This window comes from Camelus dromedarius, chromosome 36, assembly GCF_036321535.1.
Source record: "Camelus dromedarius isolate mCamDro1 chromosome 36, mCamDro1.pat, whole genome shotgun sequence".
NCBI classification, from domain to species: Eukaryota; Metazoa; Chordata; class Mammalia; order Artiodactyla; family Camelidae; genus Camelus; species Camelus dromedarius.
In genome coordinates this window covers 8,016,362-8,037,538 of record NC_087471.1, presented here as the reverse complement: position 1 = coordinate 8,037,538, position 21,177 = coordinate 8,016,362, and the positions used below count along the sequence as shown (strand labels likewise).

Genomic DNA, 21,177 nt, shown 5'->3' with positions numbered 1-21,177 from the left:
AAAAAGTTTTAAGTCTTTGATTTAATATTTAGTAAGGCAAAAATGAAATTAAGCACTATAAAAAGTCTTTAAAAATGAAGTTCTACAAATTTGGTTCCGAGTTACAACAGTTTCATTAACAGATAATGAATTAAGTGTAGATACAATGTATCTAATATCCTTATAACTAGTAGCATTTATAGATCGTGATACCCTTAGTAACACCGATATATATTCAGAACATGTTCATACAGAACCAATACCTCTGCTTCTCCACGTAAAAGAACACTTGTTAAAAGCGATTAACAAAAATACCAATAAAACAATGGATCCTCATTTCATTTCACTGCACCCCAAAGGCATGACACAAAATACTTGCTTAAAGAGGTAGATTAAAAAGAAAAAGAAAACCAGATTCTCCATTCTTTGTCACTTTTATTCAGTAGTAGTTTTTTTTTTTCCTTATTTTCAGTGCCAGACACGGCAAGGAGTGATTACAGCCAACTGTTATTAAAACATTTGTTCGCAACATATACCCCCTTTAACCACTGACCCCAAACTGACTCATTTTGTGTGCTTTCGTTCTTTCTTTTTTTAACATACCACCACCAAGACTGGGTGGAGGGGCAAGGGTAAGAGAGATGAAGGGAAGAGTCCAGGAGGCCAGAAGAGGAGGAATGCTACAAGCCACAGTAAGAATGAGCTGTATTTAATTTAAAAAAGGGGGGAGGGGGTGTACCCCACAAATGATACAGTAATGAGGATACACAATTAAATCCCATAAGCATGACTGAAGGCTTTCACTGTGTTTGACGTCATCACAATGGAAGGCATAAAAAGTGGAGTAAATCAATGTTGATACAGTCCAATCTAGTCCATTAGGCAAGATGGTGCAAGAAGTCATTTAAATTAAAAGTGCCCTACCCTTACCTAAATGGCTAGCAGACATGGAGAACACCACAGTGATGAATCCACAGAGCTTTCTCCATGTAGCTATAAAAAATGTGTTGTCGAATGGCACATTGTCAAACACTGGGAAAGGGGCGCCACAATGGACCTCTCTCTCTTTTAGGTACGAATGCTAGATTCAACTATCTCAACTAAGCAGGAAGTGGGCTCTTCTGCTAGGAATGCCAACCCTAATTCACTTTGTCTTGAAATATATACAGATTGTTTGTAGTAGCTACAGCAATGATATTCTCCTTGGGGTGCCAGGCTGTATGAAGTATTTTCTTGTTGAAGTCTAGGCTGTCAACACTTATTTCATCTTTCTTTCGCTTGCCACTTGCACACACTTTGCGTGGCTTCAGAACCGTGCGAGGTTTATTGTTTTCCCGTGATGCTTCTAGGGTTATGTCTCGCTTTGTGTTCCTGTCAAACATTCTGAAGAAATTATTGTAAGATCCAGTCATGACAACACTGCAAAAGTAGACAGAGCACTCAGTCAAATAATGAACATCAGTTTCCAGTGAAATGACTCAGTGATGAAACCTTCCCTAATACTCCTTAGAAATTGCTTCTTAAAGCAAATGTGGATTTAGGAAGAGGGCTGCAGACACCTACCCAGGGACCAGTCACTGGAATAAGCTAGGAATACAGCATTACTTAACCCGATTTCCTATGAATGACTCCCTCTCATGACGAACAAAACTACCAGCAAAGTTGAAAGCATCCTCAAGTAAGGCTTCTCAGTAGTACTGAATTATCTTGGTTGAGTATTTTTTGCAACTCAGGCTATGCAATCAACCAGACCAGGCAGCTTCTTGAAGTACCAACCAGGGAAAAACAAACAAACAAACAAAAAGCATGGTATACAGCTGTCCATATGAAACCAATGCTTTCTTTATTTTACGATTTACACTATAAGCTATTAAACTTGTCCCCAGGACATTGTCTGGTTCTGACAATAACATCTTAAGTATGTTGCAAGAAATCTGCTCCTGAGAATATTAAGAAAGTAGCATATACAATTATTATTAAAAGAAAATCATTTAACCTATAACACTGAATACATTTTAAGCATGTATTTTTTGACAAATACTGTTAATATCAGTTTAAGGGGTGCCAAATTCTCCCCTCCCTAAGACACTCTGTTGGTCAGGTCTACTTGCAGTCCACGGCTGCTCAGCATTTGCTAAGTGTCCTAATAAGAAAACTTAACATGTCTGAAACCATTACTACTTTGAAAAGGGTCTGGTGCTACAATTACTTACCACATCCTTCCTTTACGGGTTTAAAGTATTATTGTAAGTAAGAGTATAGGTTACCGGACCTATTTAAAATAATGCCTGAAAACATCTCTGCGTGTTTACAAATATTATACAGGTCATACATTAAATACAAATGACTATCATCTATTCAGTAATCTCAATTCTCCCAAGGGATACTTCATAACATTTTAATCGAACGTGGTGCATATACCTGAAGGTAATAAAATTGTATTCCTTTTAAAATAATTTACATAATTTAGACTGGCACACCCATGTTGAATCTGTGAGGTTTTAAATGGACTGGGACGCCTGGTCTATGGCTGTTTTAAAAGGTGTTGTTAGCCAGCATTTCTGCAGTATTCTTGCTGAAAATGTATAACCTGAATCTAATCATAAGGGAATATTAGACAACACTCAAATTAAGAAAGATTCTATAAAATAACTGGCCTGTGTTTTTCAAAACTGCCAAGGTCACGGAAGACAAGGAACAAATGAAGAACTGCTCCAGATTAGAGGAGACGAACAAGATGTGACAATTCAAGGGAACAAATACTTTTGGAGTGGATACTGGACCGGATTTTTTCTTCTCTGCTAGAAAGGATGAGACTGAGAAGTGGTGACATTTTCGTGTGATCTGTGGATTAGATGGCAGAAGTGCATCAATGACAATTTTCCTGCTTCAGATGCTTGACCATCATGATGCAGGAGAGTGTCTTTCAAAAAATTTTAATGTTAAGGGAAATAAACAATTCTTCCGGTAATGGAACATAATCTAAAGCTGCTAACATGATGTTGAAACACTATGAGGAAGCGCTGGCGTTAAGTGCGACATTTCCTACTGTCAGTATCTTCTTCCCTCCCGTTTCCTCCTCGACACCCTAGGTAGGGCTGTGACATGCAAGGGCGAAGCCTGCTTATTCCTCTAGGCTTACTGTGGCCAGCCTATTATAGGACCGCATATTATAATCAGATAAGAATAATTTAAAAATAAGACAAAAGATAAAATGATCCAAGTTCTGTTATGTTCTATGACTCCATGAAACTTGAAACACACCAACCTTCAGTGATAAAACTACTGCTCAATAAATGACTCATGAATACCTTGAAGGTGAGTTTAATACTTTCAAAATTATGTTTCCTTTTACTATTTTTTTGCTTTATTAGAACGTGATAAATGGTAAATAAATGCTGACAACTAAAAATGTAAACATTAAGACTTATTTATCCTTCGAAATAATGGTACATATTTTGATGACATAGTAAAAAGTAATCATATTATGGCAAAGCTGTGGATTATAAAAGCCTAATCGCTCATGGTAATATGGTTAAAAGAATACATAGTAATTACCTCTTTTATAAGGTATTAATATAGTATCTGGAAAAACTGGTGTGTAACACTCCATATGTAGTATCTGCTGCCTAAATATTTCTAAGAACAATTTAACAGCAAAGTAACAATCAAACTGAGATTTCACCATTTTAACCAGTAAGTGTCAAAAATGTGACTGACCTGGTTCATAAAAGGAAAAAGCTTAAAGATACTTATATCATAATTTATGATGACTAGAATTTTTGCATGTGTTTTCTTTCACATTTACTAGTAAAACACAACGTTTAATTTTTATTTGCCAATACTGCTGTAAGATTACTAAACTTATTTCAAGAAAACCCTGGGGGAAAATGAAGTTAGGATTTGTCAATTTAAAACAATGTTGGCCATATTTTTAGTAATGGGGCAACCATACTAGAAGTGAAACAGTAAATTTCCTCTAGTAAAAAAAAATCACATTTGAACAAGGGGTTCAAATTAAAATCAATTTACCTGTCAGATCCATTCCAACAACATTCAAATTTGTCAAATATGCAGTCATTTTCATACAGTGAACAAAGTTTACTTCTGAGGTATTCATGCACCTGAAGAAAAAACATATATATACATACTTAGTTTATATCTTAAAACCTACTGCTCTTGAAATTGGAAAATATTTTAAGTCTCCATGTTTTAAAAGACACATATACCTTTTAATCTTACTGAATCTCAATTCTCTTAGAAACAATAAAGGCATTTTATCCTTCTACAAACATCTGACCCCCTTCCATGAACACCCATTTTCCTACTGCACAGGAGAGAAAATACCCTCCTGGGCCTGGCACATGTACTCTTTATAAGCTTGACTAAAATATTTTAGGCCAGAAAACATCTGAAAATGGCACAGACGAGAGACTAATTAAAGAATATTATACCAATGTTTGAATACGCTAACACTTGGCTTTCAACCCATTAACTGTTGATTAGAAAATATGTAACACTGTGGCTTTACTTCCTTTCTAACTACCATTTTTGGGGCATAAATAACTGGAGCCTACAGCATCATTAAGTGCATATGCTATGCATCACATGACCATGTCCTGGTGATAAGTTACATGGTTACTCCAAGTATGTGTCATGGAAATATTTGATATAACGGATATTACTTATACAATAACCAAAGCTAATGAAAATGTAGCTGTTTTTTGAAGTATAATTCTATATTTAATCATTAGTATTTCACAAAGGGATCAACTAAAAAAAAACTTGTTATATAAAAATTATTGAGAAATGATATATTTCTGTATTAATACTACAAAAATTACAGAGAAAAGTTGCAAAGTATTTGTGATCAGAAGATGGGGAAAAGGGAGTCTATATCACTATCCTTTTTAACTTAAAGAGACCCTTAAAAAGAAGTAATGATAGAGAAGAGTAGGTACCTTCTAAATAGAATTTTTTCTGTATTTTCTATGAAACAACCTAAAGTCATTTTCAGTGTCCATTTCTACTTTAATAATGGGATGATTCACACCACATCTATGTGACATTAAGTGAAAATCTGTTAACAGAGGAACTGCAGCTCACATGGGGTTAGGATCCACAGTGAATGTGTAAGGCAAAAAATTACCCTTCACTCGCATACAGCTCAGCCAGATGCCTATCCAAGTCCAACAAGAACAGCTGGATTGCACACGCTCCAGCTGAGTGTGAGGTGACTCTACCCTCAATCACTCATCTAATTCAGCATAGGCAGAAAAACCGCAAACCGGCTAAAATTAGGTAAATCGTAATTCAGCCATGTTTTGGAATGCATGTACAGGCTTCTCACCCAACAATTTAGGAGTATGAAGGTGAGGTTCAGACCAATTATTCTCAGTGGGAATGGGCGGTGACGAGGGTCACCAGGAGCCAGATCAGAATGTCAGCAGTTGCACAAATGTAATTGAAAAACAAAGCAGTATTGTATCCTTTTGCTTTTGTTTTAACGTAGCATTCATTTTGATATTTCAAATACCATCAAGGAGAACCTTAAGTAGTTTATGTTTGTCAGAGGATTAAAAAGTCTGAGAAACGCCTTTCTAATTTTGAGAACCCGTTTTATAAACTCTGTGCTCCTAAAACAGAGTTAAGTGTTTTCTACACCGTAGCTTAGGGTTTCTGCTGCCCCTCCCCCCGCCACCCCTGCCACCCTCTTTCCAGCTGTGGGCATCTTCATTCCTGTCTCCAGAAGAAAGGGGCAGAGATCCACTGTAGAGGCTTGGCTGACAAGAAGAGAATCCAGAACTGACGTCCCACAACAGACAGGCAGCTCCTAAAGCTGCCCGCTGGGCTTTTACCAGCCCTTCTCCTTTAGCTTAAGATACCAGTTACTGGCCTAGAGGCAGTGGCCAGTCCATTTGACCCAGCACACTGAAGCTAGGCTCTAGCTCAACTACTGCGCGTGCTCCGCCCAAGACAGCTCTCCAGGACTGGCCACTCTCCCTGGTCCTCTCCCCCCAGGCCTTAATAAATGGTGCTCTGCTGTCCTCACCTTAAATGTAGGTAACAGCGGGGGTAAAAAAAAGCAGCATTCATTATTGAACCAAACCGACTGAACCACACAACCTACAGAAGCATTTGTAAATTAAACACAGGGAGAAGCGGCACACTCACGTGTCTCTGAAGAAAAAAGCCTGATGGTGAACACACACTGTACTGGGATAACACACAGCACAAAGTCCTTCTCTGTGAACACTGGAAACTAAATAAACGGGTTATATACTCGCTGAAAGAAAAAAACTGCATACCTGGTATGTTTCCACAGGCCTGTTTTCCATATTTAAGTCCCAAATTTTGACTGACAAATAGTCTCTGGTCATCATATATCGACCACTATGGCTGAATTTTACATCAGAAATAGAGGAGATGATTTCAGAGAAAAAAGACCTGTTACTGGGGTCTTCAGGTTCTTCAAACACTAAAAACAAACAAAAAGGGGGCAGGGCAATTTGTAAATATTCTGGCTCGGATAAAGCATTTGCTTAACCAACCATTCACAAACTTTTTTTTAAAGAGTGAGCTAAAAATGACAGGCTAGTAAACGTTTCTCTGGCTGTAAGAACAAAGTCTCCCTGAAAGTTTAAGAGGATGAGAATGACTTCATACTGAAGTTGAAGATGCAAAAGTATGCATGTAGCACCTTCCAGGGTCAAGCAGCTAATTCAGCAGAGGCAGACTCAATCCGGACGCCTGACGTCACTGCCCCAGGTCTGAGGTCCTACAGGTATCTTACTGACTTTGCATCGTCACCATGAGAAACAAAGTATCCTCACCATTCCAATTCATACTGGCATTTTTTTTTGTGGCCAGGTAAAATTATTTTGATACCAGACATGGACCAATCTTCATGAGTCTTAAAAATTTTCAATAACATGAAGGTAAGAATAACACATCCCCTTAATTTTTTAAGCTGGTACTTTTTCCTCCCTCAACCCAAAGGAACTCCTTCTCAGAAGAAATCTTCCTAGAAAGCTCAAAACAGAAAGGAAGGGAGGGAAAGAGAGAAGGGAGAGAGGAAAGAAAAGAAAGGAGCTGCTCTACTTGAATACAGGGTTGGAAAACCCAACCCCAAATTCCCAAAGAATAGCATCCCATTAAAGATATACCCACTAGGACTCAACAGACAAGCTCCTGAGAGCCTCCGATGCTCTCCCAGGAGAATAAACCATAACGCCTCCTGTGGAGTCAGGCAGCTTACCAGAGGGTACAGGTTTGAGACTTGTAAACCTATGTAACTTTGGCTACTATGTCTGAAGACATAAAAAATATTATCTAACAAACAGATGTGACAAACTTACGTTTAGAATGCCTATCACAGAGGGCAGACGCCCTCATGTCACATAACCGGATAGTGCCTTTACTGCTGCTGTATACAAATGTGTTACAGCTGTTTGGATGGAATTCTGCTGCTGTAATCACCTCCGTCAGCTCCTCCATATTGGCAGGCTTGATATCCACAATATCTGGATAGCATTTTATTAAGGAATTTCCACTTAGAAAAAAGGGCAAGTATAATTTTATAGTTCTCAAATCTAAAATCCATTCATAGATTTAGCACAAGTATTAATTCTGAATTGTGTATGACTCCTCATATGAATATAAATCCCAGAGGGATCAAACCTTTTAATTCTTAAAAAAAAAAAAAATTAGGAGAAAACATGAGCAAATTTTAAATCATTTTAGAATGTAGAGGTCTTTTTTACTGAGTATGATACAAATCCCAGAAGCCATAAAGAAGACTTTGGTAAGTTATCTTTCTAAATATTAAGAACCTAGTATACATTTTATACAAAACAAAGCAAAAATCCAGAAGGGGGCAAAAGGAGGAAACTGTTTACACAGATAATGGAGCTGATTTACTTGATATAAAAAAGGTGCTTTAAAAACAAACCAAAAAAACCCCCAAAAGAATATATGCAAATTCAATGGAAAAACTGGAAAAGAACAAAAATACAAATGGTTGACAAATATGAAAAAATGCTCGTCTACTCAAGATAAAAAAATGCATAATAAAACAAGAGCTTTTCACTGACTGGACAGGTAGGGTACAGGACAACAGGCTCTTCTACACAATACAGACAGACCTCGGGTCACTGTGCACCTCACAGATACTTCATTTCTTACAAATTGAAGCTCTGTAGCAACCCTGTGTTGAGCAAGTCTATTGGTACCATTTTTCCAACAGCATTTATTCACTTTGTGTCTCTGTGTAAAACCTGGTAACTGTCACAGTATTTCAAACATTTTCATTATTCTACGTGTTACAGTGGTCTGTGATCAGCCATCTCTGATGTTACTATTGTAATTGTTCTGGGGTACCGTGAACTATGCCCCATATAAGGTGGCGAATTTAGTCAATTGTTGAAAGGACAACAAAAAATTTAGAATATTATACAAATTCAGTCGATAAAGCAGTGGCAGGGTTTAAGAGTACTGACTCCAGTTTTCAAAGACGTTCTACTGTGGGTAAAATGCTGTCAAACAGCACTGCAGACTACAAAGAAATCATTCTTGAAAGGAACAGTCACTGATGTGGCAAACTTTATTGTCATCTTATTTCAAGAAACCCCCACGCTGATCATTCAGCAGCCTTCAACATCGAGGCAAGACCCTCCACCAACAGAAAGATTAAGACTAGTTGAATGCTCAGGTGATGGTTAGCATTTTTTGGCAATAAAATATTTTAAACTTAATGTATATACATTGCTTTTTAAAGACATAATGCTACTGCACACTTAACAACTATGGTATAGTGTAAACATAACTTTTACAGGCACTGTAAAATTATAAACGATTCATGTGACTTGCTTTACTGCGGTATTCACTTTATTGTGGTGGTCTGGAACCAAATCTGCAGTATCTCCAAGGTATGTCTGTATCGGTAGAGTATGACTTATATAGTAAAGTGTTAATTTCTCAAATGATACCTATTTGGAAATACATACATTAATAGTAGTTGTAATAACTATCATTTATCAAGAACTTACAGACGTACATATACATACATTTCCATTTATATGTGCATATGTGTGTATCGCTCACATATCACACACTTCGTGTCTATATATATGTCTATCACACACTTGTACATGCACAGAAAAATTTCCGGAGGGTAACAATGAAAATGGAGTCTGGAGAAGTATTTATACCACCACACAGCATTATGACATATGAATTTTTTTCCAACCTTAATGGGAATATTTTTATAATTAAAAACATTGTTTAAAAATACTACTCAACATTATTTGTTTTTGTTACAAGAATTTCAACTATTAAAAAATTTCCTATTTTCATAGGTACAACATATTCCTTAAAATTTCAAGAATCTAATTTTTAGTATATGTGCTGCCAAAGTGAGCACCTAAGAATCTAATTTTTAAATTGATACATTATGCCCTTTATCAAATAACTTCCCTCAGTGTTCAATCACTTACACACAAAGAAAAAGTGTTATAAAATAAGAAGCCACTATAAAAAGAAGGAATCAAAATACACTAAGGAGAGTAAGGAAAATAAACCTAATATGGGTATAACATGCCTTCTTTACCAAACACCAAAAAAAAAAGAAACCAAATGGATACTAAAACTCCTGTCTGTAATTTCCAGATGCCAAAGATTAATCCGCAAATCATCTGCAGATAAATATGTTTCATAATCACTATTAATAGAAATTGAATTGATGTGATATGTATGAGCATTGGCAAATATTCTTCGTGGACTAGCCTCAACCATTAGATCCATGGGCCTAAAGACCGGCACCTGTCAATAAAACACATGGAAAACAGCCGTTACAAAATGTTCACTGTCTACAATAGCACTGAAGGTCCAGAATACTTCAATACTCCAGTTTTTGAGGGAACATAAAACAACATAATAGATTTAGTTTTATACAGCAACTAATGCTGATTCTTTAAAGTGTTGAAATAGGAAGAAAAATGAAATATCTCTTCTTTTATAGATAGCAATACTATTAGAATTTGCAGTTTTTCCTGGTTTCAATCCTTTGCTTAAAAACTTGCAAAGCTAAGAAATGTTTGTGGTTTAAAGTGGCTAAAAAGGAAATTGACCCAGAGAGTCTAATTCTTGGTATTTTTTAAATTCAACTAGAAGATTTGGTCCATTTCTATGTTTTTGGTCTCAAAAGAAAATTAATCTTGAAATTTAACCTTCTAATAGCTGAAATTCAAACCATGAGAGGAAAAGAATGTGGCATAGTATAAAACAAGTTCTTTGTGTTGGGTCCTGATTCAGCCCTGACCATGGTGAGACCTCTCTGTAGGTCAGGGTCTGCTTAAAATTGAGCTTTTAACGTTCTTTCTGAGTACAGAATCCTTGGGAAGGGGCAGACTAATTATTCCTATTCAAGTTCTGCTGAGGATCTGGAAGATACAATATGAACATGGAAACTAGCCATCAAAATTAGGATCATTTTTTTCTTATGTACTTACGCGAAGTGTAGTGACTGTAGTAGGATCTCTATACCGTCCATCTTCTTCTTTCAAGTTATACCCTTCTGGTCTTTTGTCCCTTTCACTAATTTTCCATAATTTTATTGTTTTATCTGGGGAGAAAATAAAGAAAGTCCTCAAAAAAAAACAAAGATTAAAATCTGATAGAAGAAAAACATTTTTAAACATTCCATTTTGCATTTCACCCCCAAAGATACCAAGAATAAAATCCCTGACCTGACTTAATAAAAAACAAATTTCCCATTACCAGGTGAATAAAAACACATACTCATAGAAATACACTGCAGAAATCACAAATTTACATTAACGGCACTCAAAAAATCCATATGATATTAAGATCAAGTCACAGCCAGGTCCTTATCCTTCAAAAATAAAGCCAGAGGGGAAAAAAACTGTATATGTATGTCTATATAAACACATATATGTCTATACATATATACAAACATACACATATATGCTTAATATTTAATTTTTAGAACAGAACAAACAACAAAGTCAGTTAAGACAGCCTAACTCTTATAGAATAGAAATGATAAGGAATATCTATCTTCCATGGTCCTGTACTTCCTAGCAGATGCTATCGAAGACTTCACAAATTCCTTCATAGGCCTGGATAGCTCTGTTTAAAATCTTCCTTTTTCCCGGCTGCATTAGAGATTCAACTCAAGTAGGTAATAGAGCCTGAAAAAAATTGACTGATTAAAAGCATACAGTTCCCAAGTCCTTCAAGACAAAATTCTTAGGTATCAAGAATATATAGAGGGGTGGTGAGTAGAGCCCAGTGGTAGAGTGTATACTTAGCGTGCATGAGGTCGTGGGTTCAATCCCTAGTACCTCCATTACAAATAAACACTAATTATTACCACACTCCCAAAAAACCCCAAACAAAAAACAAAGAATATATAAAACAGCGTTTTTAAAAATAGCTTTAATTTTGGAGTAAGTTTAGAGTTACAGAAAAGGCACGAAGGGCACTGAGTTTTTCCATATACCCTGCACTCAGTTTTTTCTGATGTCAGCATCTTATGCAAGCACGGTACGTTTGTTAAAACTAAGAAATTAACTCCAGACTTGACTTTGATTTCACCAGGTTTTTCCATTAATGCCACTTCTCTCTTCTAGGATCCAAACAACACTATATTTAGTTGTCAAATCTCCTTAGTCTCTCTTTAAAAATTTCTCCAACTTTCCTTATTTTTCATCATCCTGACAGTTCTGAGCAGCAGTGGTGAGGAAGTGTATATAATGTCCCTCAACTGGGTGTGTCTGCTGCCTCCTCACGATGAGGCTGGGCTCATGGGGTTTCCGGAAGAGCACCAGAGGTGAAGAGAGGGCACACACAGTACCAGCATGACTCTTCCACGGCTGATGCTGGATCTGATCACTCGGTTAAGGAAGTAACGGCCAGGTGCAGTCACTGAATTCCCCCTGGCCATACTCTATTCTTTGGAAATGAGTCACTAAGTCCAGGCCACATTTAGAGGGACAATTAAGTTACAGTCCCCGCAGGGAGGAGTACCTACCCACATATTACCTGGAATTCTCTTCTGTAAAAAGCATCCCTTCTCCCCACTTTATTTATTCAATCAAACATTTATTTATATTGCTATGGACTCATGCATGTTTGCTTAATACTTTGTGTTATGATCCTAAAGGTGCATGCATATCAAAGTATCACATTCTTAATGGTCCTTCATAAGCAAACAGGTATAACAAAATTTGAAAAAATAGTGTATGAAAGCACTTGGTAAAACTCTGTCATACGGAGAAGGAGCAAGGCCTCTGCCTGGTGGAGAGGCACCAGCCAAGCTGCCCTTGGGGGTGCCCTTGGCAGAGATGATGTGTACACAGAGAAGAACTGCTAATGGGACTAATTTGTAACCTAGTATTTCATCTGAATCCTACATAATCTTCTTTATAGTTACCTTACTGTTAAGTTATATGTGTTTTCTATGGCCAGTTTATATGTATTTATATAATTTAGGTAAAGAATGGTATGCTTTAGAATAACTTGTCCCAAAATCTGTCATATAAATGAGTCCAGCCTAAATGTTACATTTTGGGAGAAATGACAGTCTAAGATGGTACGGTGAACCCCACACCCCAACCTCCATAGTTATTTTACGGCTTGTTCAAATTGTTCATCTTATTAAAGATCCAGATAAAGAAATACAATACACTTATCAAACATTTCCAGTAAGAAAAACTGGGTAAACAGATTTTTAAAACAAATTAAACTTCAAAGCAAAAATCTTAACGTGATAAAATGTGTGTGATTTAAGAGATTAAAAAAATTTAATGATGAAAAGGATACAGAAGTGCTACCCAATTTCACTGCAGTGCTTGAGAACAAGGCAGGTCAGAAATTTAAAAATCAAAATTCTTATCTCTACAGAGGTGCCCTGTCTGGCGTTTCTGGCCCACAGGTGGAGGAAGAGAAGAACAATCAGACTCTATAAAGCTGCACGCATGCTTATGTGAATGTACTTATTTTCTGTGCAGGGGATTTCTCAAAGAGATATGTTACTTCCAAAAAGGTTAAGGACCACTGCTGTACAGTGCTTCTCTACATCTGAACGTAGTAACTAAAGGTGTGCTCCAGAAGTCCTCAAGTCCAAGTGTTCCCCTCACCACAGAGGGCTGGGACAGGGAAACCCAAGCTACCAAGTTTCCTTTGTGGGGATGCAGCTCTCATATAAAATCCAAACAGCTTCATCATTAATAAGCTCTTAAAACACAACCTACTTACAAGTAAACCTGTATTATTCAGATATTTAAAGACCATGGTCAACAGATTAAGAGTTGGATGTTTTTGCAATGTAAAGATATTAAAAAGGCAAAAGAAGATTAAAGAGAAAGAATAATATCACTTGAAGAAACATTAAATGAATAAAGTTATAAGAAGATGACTATGAAGTTATTTAAGTAGAAACAATTTTGGAAACATTCAAAAGTTCATGATGATCATGGAAAGCCAATTCAAGGATGAAAGTAAGATTAATTTTGGTTATTCAAAGCTGGAACGCTTGGTTCTATTTTCCACCTTTCTCCCCAGTGGTTTCTAATCTTTTTTGAGTATAAAGATCCATTACATTTGAAGAAGAGGAGGTATTATTATGCTCTATCGCACAGAGAAAACGATACCTAATATAAAGACACTGCTCAGATTTAACAGATGTTGACATTTTCCCACAATTGCTCTCTTTTGAATGAAAAAAGCTTTTCAGATCCGGCTCAAGTCTTACTCCTCCCATCCCCTCCCCACCTGCATGTGTTCTGTCCTTCCACATTGGACTCTATTTCTAGCACAAAACAGAGGCCCCATCAAAGTTGTATTTTACTTAGTATTCATTAAACACAGTAACAACAAAAAGACAAAAAACCTACAATGCATTGTGTAGTGCCCTTAAAAATAATTTGTATTATTAACCAATGATTTTTCAAATTTACACAGTAAACCTATTTGGGAAACACCAATGACTCTGTCTACAGAAAAATACTACATGGATTATTCACATAACCCCTGACCCAACCACTGAAATTCCCAGTGATCTCTCCTTCCCTTGAGCTTCTGTAGAGTTTCAGTGTCCAGAAAGGCTCGTCTGGTTACACGATGCCTTGCTTATTTCAAATCACAGAGGAGCACATGGAAGACACACGTGGATATAAATGAGATCTAAAAGGCTTTTAAGATTTAATTTATAAACGAACTGAAATGGGATTTGCTTCCAAACAGTACCGAGAAGGAGGGAAGGAGAAGTACCTGACAAACACCGGTGAAGAACAAGGAACTGCCGAAAATGGGTGCTGGGTATACGGGGCTTCATTATTCTAGTTCAGCCTGTATTTTTTAAATCCTCCTTTATAAAAAGTAAAATAAAGTAGCCCATAAGAAGTGAATTGCCAAAATTATTAAGAGCAAACACACTTCCTGGGACACCTACTTCCAAACCAGAAACTATCTTAATGGTATAATTACATGCTATTTGATGTCAAAGAGCAGTATCTCAAGTGCCATTTGAAATAACTTAGTTAACTATGTGAATTAAAACTGAACCAAGATTAGAAGCCGACATATGACATGAGTAAATGCTTTTCTTCCATCTATGATGCTGTAAGCTATGAGCTTTAAATCATTATTTCTATTTATTTTTCTTTTAATAAGGAGAAGACAGAGGAATACAGTTTATGTGAAATGAAAGCAGGTAGATGGTACGAAGTTCAAGGGGCTGGCTGGGGAGAGCTTTGACAATCACAAAGCTAGGCACCCCAGAGCAAGCACACATTTATGTCGTCAGCTAGTGGCGTCATCCTGTGGAATGTATTTCCAAGAATTCGATACAGTGGGTGATAAGGCCTAAGGCAAATGAGACCAGCACTCAGTATTCTCTACTATGTCACCCCAGAAGTCACCTGAGTTGACATTCTTCAAGTGCTAAAGAATGGTAAGGTCTAAGTGCTAAAAACTGATTTTATTACTAGTGAGGGGATGAGAAAATGAGAGGTTTTCCCCAACCTTTGTGTCAGCCTCAGAGAATTTTTTAATCTATATTTTTGCAGACCATGGCTACCCAGAACAGCTGAAGTATCCCACAATCACTCTAATGATTCTCTTTAGATCTAAACCCAAAAGGATAAAACAAGTCACAACAACTTATGTGAAAGAAAATTTACAACAAAAAGAAATGGCCCAATTCTTAACTTGTCATAAAGGACTTTAAATTCTGGTAGGGTCATTAGACAATTCTAACCCTTATTTGTTGCTTTTCCTGAGCAAACAGAACAGTATAAGAAGACCCTTCTTCCAGCCATAAGGCCTCCTGGGAAGAAGGCAGGAAGTCAACTCCTTTGTGTCCTCGTTGGACGAGGATCAATCAAGAAGAGTGTTCTCCTAGAGAGTATCCTGGAATGGGGACTGTCCCTTGACAGACTATTTTGTATTTATAGTTTGAAACACTCTTTGGAGTCAGGCACACTTAAAAAGGAGGAGGAAGGGAAATTAGGATTTACTGAGCACTCACCATACTGAAATATAGATATTACCATCCTCAGTTTGCAGATGAGGAAAATGTGATTCAGGGTTAGTTAACCTGTCCAAGGCTACTAAGCCAAGAAGTCGCAAAAACAGGATCTGACCAAAATCCAATAGTAAAGCTCATTCTTTTCACTACAAACTGTGTGTGTACTAAAAGAAAACGGACACCTGAGGATCTCTTCCACAGAAGTTAAAAACTAAGAGAATAAAAAAGGGAAGACAAAAAAGAGTTTACATTCTATACAGAGAAGAAATATTTCCAAGTGTCTATCTGCAGAGGTCTCTTAACAACTATTCCTCTTTCAAAATAAGAAAGTATTTTACAAGAGATCTGTACATGGTGGGCACGTGAAAAGGAAAAGCTTACACTTACCATTGGTAGACAACAAAAACTGAGCAGCATTTTTCTGGGGTAACCACCTAATTTTGTTGATCTTTTCTTCTATTTCTAAACTTTTCAAGTAGTCAAACTCTGGTTCATGGCTCTGAAAGGTGCTGTAAACATTATATTCTCCTCTGCTATGAGACTGGATTTTGTTCTAAAATGGAAACAAAAATATTTGGACCAGTTGAGAAATACTTCAAATTAATCAAACATGCAATCAATTCCAACAGACCCTGCAAATTCTGGTTAATTCATTACCTGCATCTTGTATACAATTATATTATTTTTTATACTTCAAGGCTTTCAAGGAATAAATGCAAACGCTTAAAAGAAAAAGAGGAAAAGCTACATAAAGCCTAGTAATAGGCCCAATTCATCAGGTAAAGCTTGTCAGAAACAGCTGGTTGGGACACACCTTATCTGCCCATTGTTCTAAGGGTCAATTCTTTATCCATTATTTAGCATGATGTACTGTCCTCTTCCTTTCCCTTTCTCATGCCTGCCTTTCAGTCATTTCACTGTGGAAAAAACTTATTTAAGAGAAGAGCTCTCATAAATGCAACAGCACGTTAGACCCCTGACCCCTCTTCCCCACAAGACCACTGTTATAAGCTCTATTACTTCGTAAGTCCACATTCAGCATTACCCAGCAAACCTCACCCTATGGCCCCATCAACAACTGTTTAACCTCCTTAATTAATCCTTCTTATATTATATGAGCCTAGAACACACCGATGACTTATTTCACTTAGTACCAGTGTGAGTGAATACAGTTTAAGCTACTGGATAAAGAGACTACTTGTGAACTTTTCCAGTTAACACTACTAATACCTTAGCAAAAATGAGAATTATAATCGCATTCAGAATTACATCTTTTAACTCATCATCACAGAATTAAAAATCTTTTACATCATAACCAGTAAATATCTAGTTCAAAGAACCAATGGAAAAAGTTTAAAAGAAAGATATTACTGATAATCAACTACTTTAGGTAAAAGTGCATTATCAAATGAAGTGTTTAAGATTACTTGATAAAAAAAGAATCATCCACTAGTAGTTATTATTCTCCTTACAAAAAAGAAAACCTTATTGAATCATCAAGTGTTTTGGGTTCTTTTTTCAGTAGCTTGATTATCTGGACTGATCCCTCATGGTGACGGTCATACTAGCCCCTCTAACAGCAGTGTCAGTTATGACTAAATGGGTTTGCCAGTGCTGAGAACACAGAGCACACCACAGAACATAATCCACACTGGAGACACACAAGGGGTAAAGATCAAGCTCAGAATCTTGGTCTCATTACCACACTTTTAAATCAACTTGGATAACAACCCAATCCATTTATTACGTATAAGCTATTATCACTTGAGAAGAAATTCCTTCTTCTCTTCTACTGAAATCTACTAAAAATTACTTACTCAAGTCTCCATATGTTTGTCATGTTACTCTCCAAGAAAACTACAATAAATGGCAATTCAATTTTTAATATAAATGCCGTGTTTTTCACTTAAGGAATAGAGTAAGTGCAGAGTGCTATGCGCTAAGTACTATGTACATTAGGTCCTAGAGGTAAAGAGAGATTTAACAAAGAATCTCTGCCTTTAGGTCACCTGTGTATGTGAAACTTCAGTCAAAAGTTGAAATTAAGGTCCATATAATTCAGGTAAGCAACATAAAGAGCCAAGGATAAGGACACACTGTTTTATATAAAAAACTGGATCTATTTGGGTCACGCTATATTTAGTGATAAGAAAAAAAGTGGTAAGTAAAAAGAAAAGCACAACCATATAAAAATAAACAGAAAAAGAACATCATCCTAAAGCCTCAATAACCACACGGGTCTAAACATGATCTATTACATGATCCAAACACAAAATCTCAGAGGGGTTTGGCGGTCTCATCGGACTGCAAGAAGTACTGTTTCTCTGCAACAGGAAAAAAAATGTATCATATAAGGAGAAAGTTCTGGCTGAAAAATTAGAGATGCCAGACTGGGCTCATGTATCAGTGTGCAATCTCTCCTGAAATTCTGCAAAAATCACAGTGAAAATTTTTAAAGGTAATAGACAAGAACAAAAAAATAACAGCAGAGATGACAGCAGCAGTAACAAATGAAAGATGCCAAAAAACAGATGCATGAGTGGTGACTGACTTGCAAACTGCAGAGACCCAGACCCTTCCTTAGCTAGCAGTGGGATTTTCCCTAAAATGTGGGGAGGGATATTTACATTATAATGATCACATCAACACTGTTCTCCACAAGAGCTAAAGTACAGTTAGCAAATAGAAGAAAAAGGAACATAATCCCATGTCTTCAACACTGTGCCATTTGAACAAGAATAAATCAAAGTCAAAGAAGGCTATTTTATTTTTGTTTTAAAAACTCTCCTACAATCATGAACAATCATGATACATTCCAGAATGCCTCATATTTGGGTTTTTCTTGCATAGCTTTCTGCACCTGCCTCTTTTTCTTAGCTTGCTGTTATCATCACTAAGAGATAATCTATTTTCTTAACTAGACAATCTATTTATGTGAAATTTTCTATAATAAATTTATAAGTGCTTCAATCCAACACCTATAATTGTGCCTGGCATATAACAGGCAATTGAATAAAAAATTTCTACAGGAACAAAGGTAAAAACAAAAAGAATGACTAAAACATGGTGCCAGTATGGTAAACGGAGGTTGGAGTTAACTGGCAAATGGAGAATGCTGCAGAAATTAGGAAGGATAGGTTAGATGCACACACAGCAAGACAGAAGGTTCTTGAAAACATAGCTCTTAGTGATAAAAGTAGGGCACAGAATGAGAGGCAAGACATAGTATTCTTCACATACATTAAGAAACACAGTCCACAAAAACGAAATCACTTATTTCAACACAGACACAAACAGAATCCATAAGTATACAAAGGATACTATATCATGACCAAGTTTTAAAGCAAAGTAATAAAGACAGTGTGGTAGCCACTAGCCAAATGTCGTTACTGAGCACCTGAAATATAGTTACTGTGACTAAGGAAATGAACTTTAAATTTTATTTAATTTTAACTAATTAAAATTTAAATACCCACATGGAGCTAATAACCACCTTACTAGAGAGCACATATCTGTCTACAAGACAGCGGGAAAATACCTCTTCCTAAGGTAGAGAAGCAGTTCTTACACAGGACAGAAAAAAGCAGTAAGCCTAGAGAAAACGATGATAAAATGAAAACGCTGATAAACTGAATTATATTAATATTAGGAACCTCTATTTTTCAAAATACACTATTCAGAAAAATCAAACACAGAATGGAAGATACTTTCAACAAATATAACTGTGACAAAGGGTTCATATTCAGAAAGTGTAAAGCCTCCAAATCAATAAGAAAAATGACAGACAACTCAGCAGAAAACACGTGCAGGAGATTTCTGTAGGCACTTCTCAAAAGATGATATCCAAATAGCCAATAAGCCCATTAAAGATGAACTTCATTGTTAATCAAGAAAGTACAAATTAAAACCACAGTAAGATACACTCATAACTTCCAAGATGTTTAAATTTTAAAACAACTGACAATACAAAGCACTGGCAAGGTGTGGAACAGCCAGAACCTTCATTATTGCTTATGAGAATAAAATTGGCAGAACCACTTTTCACTGTGTCGTCTACGAAGACTAAATGCCCACCCCATGACATCACTTTACGCGTGTGCACCACAAAACATCAAGAACGTTCACAGCAGCCTTATTCTTAACAGCCATAAACTGAAACAACCAAAATGTCCTCAGTAAGAGTGGATGAACTGTGGTAAGTAATACAAAAGAACATCAAGGCTCTCAAAGAAAGTATTCAAAATATCCAAGATGTGGAAGCAACCTAAATGTCCATCAGCAATGAAAGTGAGCAAATTATATTACTGAGCAAAACTGTCAAGCAAAATACTTGCCACGTGATTACATTATAAAAAGTTCTAAATCTACAGGCCAAATTAAGTGTTAGCAGATAGGCTTATCAGGGGAGGAAGGAGAAAGGAGTGACTGGGATGGGGGATGCGAAGGGTTGATGGAAGGGTGGGAAGTTCTATTTCTTGACCTAGAAGCCTGTTGTGTGATAATCCATTAGCATTTTGTGTGCTTTTCTGTGTATATTTCAACAAAGTTAAAAAAAACCACAGCATACAAACTGTGCAGCTGCTTTGAAAACAGTATGGAGGTTCCTCAAAAAAAAAAAATAAAAACAGACCTTATTACCGTATGATCTGGCAATCCCACTCTGGGGTATATACCCAAAACAACTCAAAACAGGCTCTCAAAGAAAGTATTCAAAATATCCAAGATGTGGAAGCAACCTAAATGTCCATCAGCTGATAAATAAATGAGTAAGGAAAATGTGGTGTGCACATATACAATGGAGTGTCGGCCTTAAAAAAGGAACTCCTGCCATATGCTACAAGATGGAGGAAACTTGAGGACATTCTGTTAAGTGAATGAGGCCAGTCACAAAATGACAAACACTGCATGATTCCACTTATTTCGGCTATCAAAAGTAGTCAAACTCACAAAAACAGAAAACAGATGGTGACTGTCAGGGACTGGAGAAGGAAGAAGGCGGGAAGTTGCTGTTCAGTAGGTACAGTTTGTCATGTATGACTGGGATGGCAAAATTGTATTGCACACATGGAAATTGTTGGGAGGCTGGAACATTATGTGATATTTTGCCACAATTAAATAACAATGCAGCACACAAAAACAAAATACAAATTACAAGAACACATTCAAACTGTTATCTACAAAGGGAAAGGTGAATAGGAGCACGTTATGCAAATAATAGTTTATGCATGTGTGACTACACAACTATGTGCACATGTTTGTCTCTATGGTCTACAACTGTAGTATGTCACGAACTCAAGTATGTCCCTGAGGTTCAAACAAACCAAAACAGCAGCAAAATCCAATGGTGTTAGAACCAAGCAAACATTTGGAAAGAAAACTGTAACTTTATTTCGTACACAAAAAATAAATTAGAGGGAATAATTAAATGTTTAAAAATAAATAAGAGCCGCTAAAAGAAAGGAAAATGGCAAACTTTCTATATATAATTCTGAAATGAAAAGAGCTTCTAAGTATAAAAACAAAAGCAAAGAGCAGAGAAAGGCTGACACCTGACTAGGTAAGAAGAAAAAATACACCAGGTAGAAAAGTGCATCTTAAGACAACAGGTCCTTCTGTTTCACACATCTTTCATGTGTAAAAGGTCCTCA

At 36.6% G+C, this 21,177-nt stretch overlaps 1 protein-coding gene across 5 annotated transcripts in view; it reads right to left on the bottom strand.

Annotated features, from left to right (window-relative positions):
* Positions 1-394: 394 nt before the first annotated feature.
* PPP2R2A (protein phosphatase 2 regulatory subunit Balpha) overlaps positions 395-21,177 on the bottom strand; it is a 75,821-nt gene continuing 55,038 nt past the window's right edge. For 4 of the 5 annotated variants that reach the window (XM_010995685.3, XM_064482482.1, XM_031442190.2 and 1 more), the window contains 7 exons: positions 15,917-16,082; positions 10,488-10,600; positions 9,621-9,798; positions 7,338-7,502; positions 6,288-6,457; positions 4,012-4,103; positions 395-1,398 (listed from right to left, as the gene is read on the bottom strand). In XM_010995685.3, coding sequence (XP_010993987.1) covers positions 1,119-1,398; positions 4,012-4,103; positions 6,288-6,457; positions 7,338-7,502; positions 9,621-9,798; positions 10,488-10,600; positions 15,917-16,082 — 1,164 coding nt within the window. In that variant the 3' untranslated portion in view covers positions 395-1,118. Of the gene's footprint in view, positions 1,399-2,636; positions 2,824-4,011; positions 4,104-6,287; positions 6,458-7,337; positions 7,503-9,620; positions 9,799-10,487; positions 10,601-15,916; positions 16,083-21,177 lie in introns of all 5 variants that reach the window. The other variant, XM_064482484.1, reaches the window with a different exon arrangement.